Source organism: Convolutriloba macropyga, chromosome 10, assembly GCF_964194025.1.
Source record: "Convolutriloba macropyga chromosome 10, txConMacr16.3, whole genome shotgun sequence".
NCBI classification, from domain to species: domain Eukaryota; kingdom Metazoa; phylum Xenacoelomorpha; order Acoela; family Convolutidae; genus Convolutriloba; species Convolutriloba macropyga.
In genome coordinates, this window is record NC_134477.1 from 14475250 (window position 1) to 14489849 (window position 14600).

Sequence of the window (14600 nt, forward strand, 5' to 3'; positions counted from 1 at the left end):
CGAGCCAGCTTGTTTAAATATCTATTCGATTTTGATTAAACAGCATTTATTTATTGTAGTTCTTGTTAGTTTTTGTTAAGTTACAACAACTTGAATGTGCAGTGTTGTAATAATTGTTGTTCATTAATGCAATCTAATGGTTGAGCAATTTTTCAGATTGAGCATTTTATTTTTTACTATTAGACGAATAAGGTGATTCCCAAGTTTTTTGACCGAGGAATATCTATTTCAAATACGCTTTCACTTAGAGAAGAACTTAATCCCCCAAGCGCTGCTATCGGATGTGTACAAATTGACTGCCATTGGATTTGTTAGAAAATAGTAAAATGGGGAAAGTTAGGCTGTTTCCCCAATCACTATCCCATAGCCTTCTTGATCCAAAAAGCACCCAGTTCAATCTCAAAACATAGCTGGCAGATAGCCAGAAAATAGCCGCAATAGCTTTGTAGACCTGCAGTCTCAAAAAGATAGCATGAGAAACAGACCAAAAAAATTTAGTCTTCATTAAGTGCTGAGATTTTAATTTTGATTAAGAATCTGTAACATAACCGACTGACGTCGGGCGAATTGCTCTCAAACGACCGGCGAGCGGTTGGCTTCGTCAGTAGCTAGCCACGGGGCGGGGGGGTGCACTGGGGGCTGATGGGGGCAACACTGGGTTGGGGGGGGGGCAACAGCGCGGTGGGGATGGGGGTCAACGGGGGGGGGGGTTCTCAACCACTCAGAACCGCCCTTCACACCATAAGTATAAGTCTCCAAAACAGTTAGAGCTGAAACAGAGCTGAAAGGCTCTAAGAGCACTTAATGCCCGCTGGGCGCTACCTGTTTATCCCGTTTTTGAGGACGAGAAGTCAAAAGCGTCAGACGAAAAATCGGTCAAGCGAAAAATCGCATAAAAAAAGACCAACAGGACTAATATAAATGCTACAAACTTCGTTTGAGAGCAATTAATAACTTATTGCTGTTTCTATTAGCTGCTCTTAAAAACCCTCCAATTGGAGTGATATACACTCATTTAACCTTACCTCTTTGAATTAAAGTAAAGAAAAGTCAATTTAAGAGTTAGGAAGTCATTTTTGAGAGTGATATAAGTCACGTGTGACCAAAAACTTAATCATGCGAATGAACAAAAAATCTCGCTCCACTAAGACTGAAAAATGACGTCACGCACGCAATTCAACTGAAATTGCATGAACGAATGAACAAAAAGCAGATTTGAAGTGGTTGTGACGTCATATGGTCGTAACAAAAATCGTGACGACGAAATAAATAAACATACCCGGCAGATTGCCGGAAAATAGCCGCCGTTGATTCCAATAAGCATGATTGGGATTGAAATAACAGAAGATATTGAAAAAAAAAAGATTTTTGTACAAAAACATTTTTTAAGTCCGATTTATTTTGAAGGCATTTCGTAGTTGAACATACTTCTGTTTCTTAGAGAGAGGCTACAGGGGCTCCTATCAATACCAATAAGCATTAGAGATGGTAAATAAGACTTACAGGAACGACGTTCAAATAGCGGGCATCTAAAATTGGTCTTTATGGGTTTATCCCGTTTCTATTTCTGACATCCATTTTTGTACTAACTCTGTTCATTTTGAATTGCTTTGCTGAGCAACTGATGTTCAAAATCACTTTTAGCAGAATGAGAGAAGAGAGAAACTAGCCTAGAGAAGTCAAAAAGATTTCACGCAAAATGTTGAAAAGGCGGCAAAATGAGGTAAAGCGAAACATTTTTTTATTCGACGAAGTAAAAAAACATAGCAGGACAAGTCCTGACGTACAATTCAAAGAATTTTCATTGACTAAACAAAAAAACTAGACCTAGAATGGAATATCAGTGAATTCAGAAAACCAATTAAAAAAATCAGATAAAAAAAACAAAATAAAACAAAAAATCAATGTCAAAATGCCGCATGTGAACAAAATACTGTCGAGAAATTAAATTTTAATTCAAACAAAAAACTAGGCATAGAAAGAGCTGTGAATGGATTGGGAAAACCATTTAGAAAAAAATCCGATCCAAAAAATCGAAAAAACCGTAGAAATTAGAGTGAAATTGCCGCATGTGAACAAAAAATCACTACCGAGAAACCGAATTTTTGTTCAAACACCGTTTTCTCACTCTACTTTAAAATTAGAGCGAAAAAAATTCACGCCGCAAAACCACTCGCTTTTTCGCTCCACTTCCTGTTTCGGCGTGACCAAAATCACTACTCCAATTTGACTTCAAAAATCATGAAAATGTGTGAACAGATCTTAAAAAAAAAAGACAGCGCCCCAATACAATTCAAATTCTTTGAATTGTAAAAAAATAGGAGCGCTATAATAGCCGGCTGAATAGATGAGGGCGGCTATTAAAAAAAACCAAGAGAAGGCCAATAATAGCCCCAGCTATCGCTTCGCGGCTATTAAAAAACTTTTACGCTTAAAACACCATCGCGTCATCAATAAGGGCATCTCTCAACATCGTTTCGCTGCCCTTAAAATGCCGTAACTGCCAAATCGTGTGTTTCAAATCAAACGCACCTCAACTAATATTTTGGCACATTTGACATCAGTCAGCAGAGGTATTCCATGGTCTACAGCCATTCGCCTGGTCTTGTATCCTTTGGTCACAAACATAGAAACCCTGCGCGCTCCCCCATTTCTCGTTGGTACATTGATAATTAGGTCGAATTTCTGCTCAGCTATGTAGTCACCAATGTTTGCCTGAAATACGAAATTTGTTCACGGCAATGAATTATTTTGCATATTCTGGCTAAAATAGCTAAGCTTGAAAATAGTGACAGATCACTTTGACATCGATGATTCAGATTCCCATCCTAGCGTTGCCCCTGGGTATCTTAGCCTGCAAATTTTTAACCATACCAACGTGCGCATAAATCATTTTTGTGAAATTCGTAACAGGCTTATTTAGGCCAGCCCATGGCAACCTTTATAAGCTTGACATAAGCTCCTGCCACCAAAAAAACCAAGAGAATATCAGTCACTGCAATAACTAGTCAAGCTTCTTCAACAATACGGGAAACAATACGGGAACAATATCATAATTCTCCGAAAATTATCAGCAAAATCAGAGCAACCTATTCATGCTGCAATACCCAGAAAAAAACCCGACGAATATCGGAAGAGCTGCTCTGGAACGACTTGCGGGAGCCCGAAACTTTTACAGCCTGCTTCAGTCAGTGGAGGGGGAGGAACTGAATTCACCAATAATTGAGCTTCAAAAGACTTCACTAGATGTTATTATATACTACTATAAACGGATCTATTCTGTTTTGGTCCCCAGCTTTGTGGGATTATATTTTTTACGCCCCAAGCGCTTGTGCTATTTTCTTACATTGTAACGTTCTATATAATAATATATAATTTGTAACAGGGGGCGTAAAAAACACTGGGTAGTCCGAAACAGAATAGATCCCTATAAACACTGATAAAAATTCAAAGTAAAAAATGATACCAATTTTGGTGCACTTTTCATTTGAATTTTAGTGGTGAACTGTCGCCAATCGAGTTCACCTGCTTAAAAATCTGAATGAGAGAAAAATTTAGATCACGCAAAACGTCAAGGGCGCAAAGTCACTCCAAAAGTCAAAAGAAAAAGTCGAGCATAAATTCTGCATAAAAAGACAACGCGTTTACAATAATTGCTTCCAACTTCCTTCGAGAGCAATTAAAAAATTACAACAATTAACACAAACCATATTCAAAATAATTAAAAAATTGTGAAAGAAAATTCCAACTTTTAAGTTAGGATTTATTACAACAAAAAGGATACGCAAACTAACTTTAGAGAAACCAAAAAATGTTCTATCTTACAATACCACAAATAATAAAGCGGACACATCAGTAATGATATGACTTCATTGGACTCCATTTGAACATAAATTGAACCTCTAAATGACAACAGACTTGTCTATAATTGGGATCAAAAATAAGCAAGAATATTTTAAAAAGTGCAGCCAAAATACAATCCGAATACTTTTTATTGTAAAATCAACTATGAGGACAAATCGAGCACAGGAGCTGCGAAATAATTTGCGTGCCGCCTTATAATAGAGATAGAAACAGATACAGATCTAATTCGATGAAAAAAATCGACGCCGCTCAAAAAAGTTATGTCAAAAAACATTCATCGATAATTTAATAAAGCTGGTTAAAATTCAATCCACAGAAGCCTTTTTATTAGCGACCTTTATTACACAACAATTCCTTTGACCTTAATTTAATTCAAAATAAGTTTTAAAGTTCAAAAGTCATTCCATTGAGTGAGGTAAGTCACGTATGATCAAAATCTAATCACGCAAACTTTGGCTAGAGAGAGAGAGAGAGAGAGAGAGAGAGAGAAAAGCCGTTAGTGAAAGGAAGCAGTTATTCAAAAAATTTGACCATTTCAGCTTTGCTGTGTGAACAAATGTAAAACGAAAAACGTGTCAGAAGACAAGACAAAAAACCAAGAGCACCGCAATATAGCTCAGCTCAGCTTACAGCTTCGCAGCTATAAAAACAAAATTAACTCGCCGCGGAAAGAAGCATACAGTACCTGAATTATCAATGGGAAGTCGCCATATGAACTGATTGTTGAAAAATGACGGCTGAAAGATCTCAAAAAGAAGGAATTAATGAAAAGGCCAAAAAAGTTAACTGAAAAATCAAGAAAAATTTGCTCATTTTTAACTTGAAACGCTATATTAGGCTCTGCAAAACAATCAAAATTGATCAAATTTCCAGCAAAAATTAAGAAAAATGGGAACAAAACAACGAAAGTGAGTCTAACTTTCACGAAAGTTTAAACCTCCGTAACTCCTCGGAAAAGCGAAATTAAAATCTTTTGCGTATTTTGAAGTATTTATTCAACCAAACTAAGTCAAAAGTAATGAATGTAGCGCTTATAGTCAATGGCTAGATGCTTCAAAATGTATTTTTGCATGAGACAAAATTTTGACCTGCTTATTGACAACGACATTGTTGAGCATACTCGCTGCAGCGTCTCCAGACCCAGAAAGAGAAGATCGCCTGGAACTGTTTTTGGATGAACTACTGTATCCGGAAGAGCCACACACTCCATTCACACCACTGCCACCGTTACTTCCACTGCCTAATCATGAAAACATCTTTTAAAAAGACAGAAATGTTAACAATCCACCAAATGTTGAGTTTAAAAATTGAGAGGCTGCTGATAAAGTTACACTTGCTTTGCGTCTACCTCTGAACTGCAATTCCTTTAATTATTGTAATGAGCATATGTTTAATTTGAATCTCATTCCCGATCCTATAGAAAGATCATGAATTCAAATTGATCATTAAGCACATCAAAACTTCAGTAAAAAGTAACAAGTTCTCCGGAGAAAAGCCCCCCAACAACGACTGATACGTCAAAATCATATTTAGTACGATAAATAACTACTGTTATTCACTTTGTTGCCACCTCTGGTCGATGAAGTAACTTTAAAAACGTTGAAAAAAAAACAATTTCCGCGAAATTAGGAAACCAAAAACAAAACCCTGATTACTACCGTAACTACTGTCAAGCAACTGATTGAAGTGATCGCAAAGTAACATTTCGACACATCACCTGTATTTGACGACGTTCCTGGGTTGTGATGACTGTCAGTTGAATCGAATGGCCACTCGATCGGATTGACGTTGATTCCGTGCTCATTGTAGAAGTCAGCTGTGCCCAGACTTGCCCACAGGGTGAAACCAAGCTCCTCCAGGGTCCTCATGGAACCGAGAAAGTCCATTTTAGCCTGATAAAAAGACCAAAACAGTTAACAGGAATGTTAACAGGAAAGAACAGTTAGGAAAGAAAAAAAACGAAAAATTTATCAATTTGAAAAACCAAGAATCATAGAGACAGGATGTATCTTTTTCCAGTCGAGCCATAGACTATTGGAAAAACTACCTTCCAGGAGCAAAAGAAAAGATCACGCTATTAATATAGGAGATAAGAGCCGAAACCTGAAAATGTCTGAAAATTAATTCCCCAGTGGCTGACCTGACACAAAAATCAATATTACTGCTAAAATTTTATTACAGCTTGTCAAAGCAATTCAATATTTTCTGAAATGCAAACATTTTATTGAAAATTGTTATAAGATCAAATTTTCCTGGAATAAAATCATAACCAACTAACGTAGGGAAAACTGCTCTCGACGACTGGTAAGAGCCCTAAACTATTGCAGCCTAATTCAGTCCGGGGGAGGGGTAATTATAATCAGTAATGGGCCTCAAATGACGCCAGGCCATTATATAATTCACTACAACTAAAAAAATTTAAAGTGGAAAAAATTACACCAATTTTGGCGCACGTTTCAAGTGACTTTCAGTAGTGAACTGCCACCATTTGAGTTCAGCTGCTTAAAATTGTGAACGAGAGAAAAACTTATATTACGCAAAACAAAAAAGGGTGCACAAGTCACTCGGAAAATCAAAACGATCAAGCAAAACTTTTGCATTAAAAAGACCAACAAGTTTACAATAACTGCTTCAAACTTCGTTCCAGAGCAATTTTTGAATATACACCGACTAAAGTCAGACGAATTTCTTTCGAACGACTGGCGAAGAAAACAATTTAGTAGAGGGCAAATGATAGAGAAACAACTGTGGTGCAAAACTTTCTGAAGATGGATGCATTCGAACCCTCGACCTTAATGAAGAGAGTCATAGACATTAACATCTACGGTACGCGGACTACATACAGTCATCGCCCATAATCGCTTTTATTTTAGCAACAGACTTACTTTCGGATTGCACGCAATTCAAATCACTCAAAAAGTCAAGCGTGAAAAAGTCACCAAAGAAATGAATTCGAGAACGTTCTAGAAACTATCAAGAAAAAATTTTGCATAAAAATACACAGACGTTTACAATAATTGCTTCCAACTTTGTTCCAGAGTAATATAAAATAAGCAGTTCTCTGATTGTTTGGGAACGAGATTGAACGATACGCTAACTGTTCAAAAATGGATTATTTATTTTTGCTAAAAAAATAGCTGAGCGAATGACTTGAAACGTTTTCTTTTAGACGAAATAAGTTTCCACGTTGTTTTCTTTAACGAAGTTATCATCAAACTACTAGAGGAATCAATAATTCTTACGTAACGAAAAAAATCTGAACCAAGGAGTCCAAACTAACATGAGTCGTAAAAACTGAAGGAGCTGGCCAATAATAAACTTCCGCTATAGCAGCAGTAACTAATTAGCACAACTCAAACCACGCAAGCATTAGCTCTTTTAAAAACCACTGAATAAATTCAAAAATCAATCCTCGAGAAACATGATCAAACTAAGCTTCACTCTCTCTTAAAAAACACATCAAAAACGCAAATTTTTAAATGCTGCGAAAAAAAAGGATAAATACTAATGGTCGACCTGACGTTTATTTTTATATCACCAATATTGCTCATGATCAAAGCTAGGTGGATACTTTTTGCTGCTATTGTCATTTTGTCAGTTGCAAAAATAACGTAAAATGAAATTCAAAGAAAAAAAATTAAAAAGAAAACGTTTTGAAAAAACAAGAATCACAGAGACATGATGTGCATTTTTCCGGTCGAGTCATAGACTATTTGAAAAACTACCTTCCAAGAGCAAAAAATAGATAACGCTTTTGATAACAGCCGAACCCTGATAATGTTTGAAAGTTTATATCTCGGTGGCTCAAGTAACAATAAAAATCTATGTTATCGCTAAAATGTTGCCACAGCTTGTCAAAACAATTCAATAGTTTCTAAAATAAAAACTTGATTTTGTTGAAAATTATTGAAAAATTTTTTTCTCACTGTTCAAAAACTTCTTAATTCTTTTGCTAAAAAAATAGCTGAGGAAATTAATCAAAACTTTTTTAGAAATAAGTTTTCGTGTTCTTTTCTTTAATTACGTTATCAACAAACTACAGAAATCAACAGTTCTTACAGAACTCAAAATATCTGAATCTAAGAGTCCAAACAAAGCGCATGAGTCATAAAAACTGAAGGAGAAAGGTGAGCCAATAATAAACTTCCGCTATAGCAGCCGTAACTAATTAGCAAAACTCGAACCAAATTTATTCATTTATCACAATTTTGTACATTTTAGATATTAAAGAAAACTAATTATTTAAAAAAAAAACTCTCTTGGACTGTATGATAAGGAACGGGACGCTTATTCAGCCTTCAATGCATAAAGACAAAACAGTATAATCACCGGTCAAATTTAATCCACGCAACCCCACCCGCCTATGCTCGAAGATCAAAGGTAGACATAAATCAAACCGCCTATGTCCACACAAACAACCATTATACCTTCTCAATTGACATTCTGATAAGAATGAAGCACAATAATGATATATGGTAAGCACCGACGAGTCCAAAGAAAAGCACACAAAAATGTTCTCATATGAAGAGAAATAGGCAACATGAACAAAGAGACCTAGGGCAATTCTGAAACTTATTCTACTTCTTTGTTGTAGAAAGCATAAATAGATGAACTGCATCATTGGAGTTGTTTGATGTTGAATTTTATGTTAGATTGACAAATTATCACCACTAGGATAAGACTGAACGACTTCTTTGAATGCTATGTAAGAAGCTTTCAAAGTCAAAATCAGGCGACAATTTGTTCAGCTTATGGTCAATGTCCAAAGACTAAATTGAAACCAAATAGGGATTATGAAACCCTAAATTTTGTACAGAAATTTATTTGACAACCGTCCAGACAACAAATTCAAAGCATGTACACTCACTTTGATCTGGGATGAAGTAGCAAAGCGATTTCAAAATACCGCCTAACAATATCAGAGAAATCGAGGCCAAAGCAATCGCATTTTATTTTGAAGCTATTTCAGGAAAAATATAATCAGGAAAAAATGCAAGAAAACATTGTTGCAAAAAGTTCACATTTTTTCTAGTTCAAAGTAACAAAAGCTTATTCGACATTGCATTAAAATGACAAGAAGAAAGAGTAACAAAACGAAAATATAGAGGCATACCGTAGACTAAAATATTAATTTTCAATTTTTGAATAAAATGATATCAAATTCAATTAAAGCAATGACTTAATATTAAAATCGTTGAAAAGATAAAACTACTCATCGACAGAGAATACATAAGACCTTTCATTGATGTGGCTAAAAGACAAAGAAAAAAATCAAAACCGGTAATATTCATTCATCAACCCGTTTTGAAAGCTCAGAGTCGTAGAAAAACGCGTTGACACATCTTAAAAGCAACAATACAATTTGGATTGTAAAAAAGGAGACCTAACAACCATTGGAAGGCTGATGGGGGCATTAAAACGAACTGAAAAATATACTGAAAAGAAGCTCAATTCTTTGAAGCTATTATCACCAAATATTGAACTTGTGCTGCTATAATTTTAATATTAACACAAGCCAGAGCATAAAAAGATTGATTGGCCGAAAAAAACCTCCAAAGACTTTTTTAAAAATGCAAAAAATCTTTTCTTTTGCTCAAACAGCAGACACAAAAATAAATTTTTGTCGCTTGCAGAAGCCCTCTATGATCTGTTACCAACGTTAATGAAAGATAAACTTTAAAACCTGAGAATATGAAAAAAAAACTACCATTTTGGGCTTAAAAACCTCAAAAACTATTTGAACTTAGTCCTTTCCAACTATTTCATCAAAATCAGCACTTGAAACACTGAGCAACTTGATGCCCCCGAGCGTTGCCTTCAAAATAAATCGATCAAAAAAACACTAATACATCCCAAAATCTTTGGCTTGTACAAAAACAGAAAATCAATGTCAAAATGCAGCTAGCGAGAACAAAAAAAACACTAGCCAGAAATGTAAAACTGATTCTATCAAAAAACTAGGCCTAGAATGAACGATGAAAGGAGTGGAAAAACCATTTAGAAAAAAACCCAAACCAAAAAATCGAAAAAACAGTAAAAATCGAAGTGAAATTGCCGCATGTGAACAAAAAACCACTAGCGAGAAAGCGAATTTTCATTCCAACGCCGTTTTCTCACTCTGATTTGAAATTAGAGCAAAAAAATCCACAAAACCACTCGCTTTTTCGCACCACTCCCTGTTTCGGCGTGACCAAAATCACTACTCCAATTTGACTTCAAAAATCATAAAAATTTGTGAACAGATCTTTAAAAGAGAGCGCCCTAATACAATTCAAGTTCTTCGAATTGTAAAAAAGGAGAGCGCCTACATAATAGCCGTTGAGAGTTGACGGCAGCAATTAAAAAGAAGAGACAGAAATTGACCAAACATTTGTGTTTTTTCATTCTTTTCAGTGTCAAAAAGTCTTCCAATTTGGTGTGCAGTTTCAGTTAGATTCAAAAAATATAAATAATTCAGCTTCTAAAATGAAAGCTATTGAGCCTAACGCCAATGTCATCTAGCAGCAATTACTCTAATTTTTGATAACCTAATGCAACATGACTTAATGACCGGGCTTTATCGGTTTATCCAGTCTCTTTTGACATTGACCACATCCACTGCATTGCGTAATTCAATTCGTGAATACCTATCAACTTTTTTTTTACTGCAATTCTTAGTTTCAGTAAAGCTCAAATGCATCGAAGGCTTCAAAATTTCCAAGAAAAGACCTTCCATATCAACTGCAAATTGAAATATCACGAAAGTCAGCAAAAAAAAAGTAAAAATATAACCGACTAACGTCGGGCGAATTGCTCTCAAACAACCGGCGAGCGGTTGGCTTCCTCAGTAGCTAGCCACGAATTCGTGAGGCTAGCTTTAGCTTAATTGAAGGGGCATGAGGTGAGCGCAGAGCATGTTGCACCGCAGCGGGGGGTGCAACAGCGGACTGGGCGGGGGGACCATGGGGGGCAGAGGGTGGGGGGATCAATTTCTAAAAACCGCCCTCCGCACCATAAGTATAAGTCTCCAAAACAGTTTCTGTGATTCGGAGACTAGTGAGCTGAAAGGCTCTAAGAGAACTTAATACCCCTTGGGCGGCGCTACCTCTTTATCCCATTTCTGAGGACGAAAAGACAAATGGGTCAGACAAAAAATCGGTCAAGCAAAAAATTGCATAAAAAAGAAACAGGATTAATATATTTGCTACAAATTGCGTTTGAGAGCAATGAACAAGGATTTCTTAAAAATTGCTTGTTAAGTCATTTCTGATAAACATTTCTACTATAATTCAGCGTTAATGAGGATATTAGATGATGATATCACGCCAAATTTTTGTAAGGCTAGCTTTAGCTTGATTCGACTCTGCAACTTTTAGTTTTCTAGCCTTGTTAGTAAAAAAATCAAATAAAAAACTGATATTTTAAAAATTTTCAAAATATTGCAAAATTGAAAAGAAAAGCTTCCAGATTTCGCTGTGAAAATGTTCAGAACAAATCTTTGTCACTAGAGTTATAACGAGAAAACCGTCTGCAAGACTTGAAAAGCTTCGTTGGCCAGTAAAGATCGTTGAACTTAGAAATAGACAAAAATATTCAAAAATTTTGAAAGCAATCGCAAATTTTAACAATCGATTGTTGAAATTCAAAATAATAAAATCTTCAAAACCACTTCATTGTCTCAAGAGACTATACTTTATCAAAATATTGCTAAAACTCGAGTCACTAAAATATTGATAACTATTCCATTAACTCTAGAAACTATGAGACAGCTTGTCATCAAACCTTGGAGGAGGTCCCTAGAACCCTGTTGACGGAAAAAATGATAAAACTCAAAGATTTTAAAACTTGAAAAAATTGCAAACATTTTTAAAAATTGCTTATATTAAAATCTTGAAAAACAATCCATTACATCTTGAAGCTATGCAGTAACCTATAATCAAACCTTAGAAGACGTTAAGTGGCTCTAGAGACTGGACCTGAAAAAAAACCCATCATTTCAAAAACCTAAAAAAATGCAAGCTGCATAAACAAACTGCTAAAATTTGTGATAATTAAGTTTGAAAATTAATCCATGGCCAAAAAACATTTTGCAGTAATTCATTATCAAACCCGAACAGCGATTTTCTGTTTGGCTGAAAAACCTGAATAATGACAAAAAAGGTCAAAAAAATTTTTAAAAAATTTGATAGTTTTGCGAAAAAGCTAAACTTCGTGGTGTTGAAATCCTGATAAACAATCCATTACATTTAAAACCTATGCAGTAACCTATTGTCAAACCCTGGAGAAGGTTCCTCGGCTGTTGAGGCAAGAGAAACCTAAAAACCGACAAAAATTTTCAAAATACTTGAAAAAAAACTATTCGATGGCCAATAAAAACTTTTCAGTGACTCATTATTAAACCCTCAAGGCGCTTTTCTGGCCCCTGTGACTGGAAAGACGTGAACAATGAAAAATAAATGTCAAAATAATGAAAAAACTTGCACGTTTTGTCAAAAATTGCTATATTAAAGTCGTTATGTTAAAATGTTGAAACAATTCCACTACCACTAGAAACTATGCAGTAACCTATTGCAAAACCCTTAGAGGAGGTTCCTCGACACCTAGGGCTGAAGGAACTAAAAAAAATGACAAAAATTTTCAAAATGCTTGGAAAAATTGTGAAAATTAGTATAAAAACGCGTGTTTTTAGCGAATCGGTTGTTCGTCAGAAGGCACGGGTTAGGGGAGTGCACCGGGGGGAGGGAGTGATGGGGAGGGAGGGCGGTTGTGCAACAGTGGGGGGCAACAGCACAGTGGGGGGCAAAAGTGGGGAGGGGGTCAACAGTGGGGGTGTCTTCAACCTCTAATAACCGCCGTTCACACCATAAGAATGAGTCTCCAAAACAGTTTGAGCTGAAAGGCTCTAAGAGCACTTAATGCCCGCGCTACCTGTTTATCCCGTTTTGGAGGACAAAAATTGGGGGGATAACAAATCGGTCAAGCGAAAAATTGCAGAAAAAAGACCGACAGGACTAATATAATTGCTACAAAATTCGTTTGAGAGCGATTAAAAGTCTTACTCAATGCAAATTCTCTCTCAAAAGTCAATATCTATTTCAATCATGGTTTCCTCATTTTCTGCTGTAAAAGTGGAGGAAAAAAGATCGCAGCAAAAAAGCACTTGCTTTTCCGCCTCATTTCCCATTTTGGCGAAATGACAATCAGCACTCAAATTTACTTCGAAAACACAAAATATGTCAACAAATCGAAAAAAAACATATAGTTGGATCAACTCCGTATATGCTTCGAGAAACCGTCTTCGCTGATAAAAACCTAAAAACTTTATTCGAAATGAAAAGAAAAATAGTATGAAGATCTCTACAAAAAAGCGGCGATAGCTTCCTAGACCTGTTTTCCAATTTTTCCAGTTAAAAAATGAGACGTGATAGGAAAACAGAGCTGTCTCAACGTGCTATAGTCTTAAGCAGAAGTTTTTAGAATTTGCCCTCAAACAACCTTCAATTAGATTGTTTTCCATATGTCAATTGATAATTGGCATTAAGAAAAAAAACTGAAAATTGATTTATGTGCAAAAACATTTTTGAAGTGCGAACTATTTTGATGTCATTCCGCAGTTAAACATGCTTCCATTTCCTAAGGAGGGCATGTAGGGGCTGGTGTCAACAAACAAGCATTATAGTCCAAGGCTCACCTCACCCTATATGCGCACAAAATGAAATGATAAAAAGTCAAAACAATTAATGTTTGTAGTTTTTTCGAATCATTTATTAAAAAGCGCTCATCTTAAGAATGAGTACAAAATACAAGAACCTTGTGGAAAACAAAGACAGACAAGGCAAAGAGCTTTCGGAAAACAAGGCAGACGCCGCACTAAAAAGATTAAGAGATAAGACAACAAAAAGTGAACAATAAAAAATCACAAGACTAAAAAATTCTATAGTTCCTGAAACAAAATTAGCATAGAAGGAATTACTTTTGAACAGAAACAATGATATCGATTATCAACATAAACAAAAACGACCTAAGGTCGGATGAACTTCTCTCCACGACAGGCGGGGGAATCAAATTCAGAGGGGGCGTAGCTTAGAAAACATTTATGGGTGCCAAAAAATACGACCCCACATGGGTTTCATCCGCAACCTTTAGGACGCCATTACATCTTGACCAGTAAAAAAATACAATGGCACTGACTCCTGTTCTTTCACAATAGCCGTTATGTTAGTATCAAACTCTATCACAAAGAGAGCGACTTAGATTACTCAAAAAATGAACAAGCAGGACAAAGACATCCAAGTCAAAGAACGTTCTAGAACAAAAGCGCAAAAACGGTCCAGGCAAAACTTTCCAAAGAAAAGCATGTTTACAAAAAATGCCTTTGCAATAATTGCCTTAAAAATCCTTTCAGGTCAATTAATAATTTCCATTAGCAACTTATGCGACTTGTCCCGAATAAGGTAAATCGATAAGACAATAAAGAGTACAACAAACACTCGCAAAACACAAAAATTTATAGAATTTTAGAGAAAAAATAGTGTCAAGGTCATGAAAACCGCTGGCCACGACTCGAATCATTAATTAGGTTAACTTACACCTCAATAGCAAGCAATTCGACGTGTCATTATGATATGAAATGATAAGACGAAGGAAATAAACGGACAAAACTAAAATATTAACTTACATTTTATACAGCAAATAGAGTCAAGTATTAAAAAGCTTTTGCAATTAGAAATAGGCACAATTTGAACACATGTATCAAA

At 35.8% G+C, this 14600-nt stretch overlaps 1 protein-coding gene across 1 annotated transcript in view; it reads right to left on the reverse strand.

Annotated features, from left to right (window-relative positions):
- The window catches only part of LOC142347932 (multifunctional protein CAD-like), a 155846-nt gene that overhangs the window by 81231 nt on the left and 60015 nt on the right, over positions 1–14600 (reverse strand). The window contains exons 17-19 of the mRNA XM_075399097.1: positions 5582–5768; positions 4953–5104; positions 2533–2715 (exon numbers count right to left, since the gene is read on the reverse strand). Coding sequence (XP_075255212.1) covers positions 2533–2715; positions 4953–5104; positions 5582–5768 — 522 coding nt within the window. The remainder of the gene's footprint in view (positions 1–2532; positions 2716–4952; positions 5105–5581; positions 5769–14600) is intronic.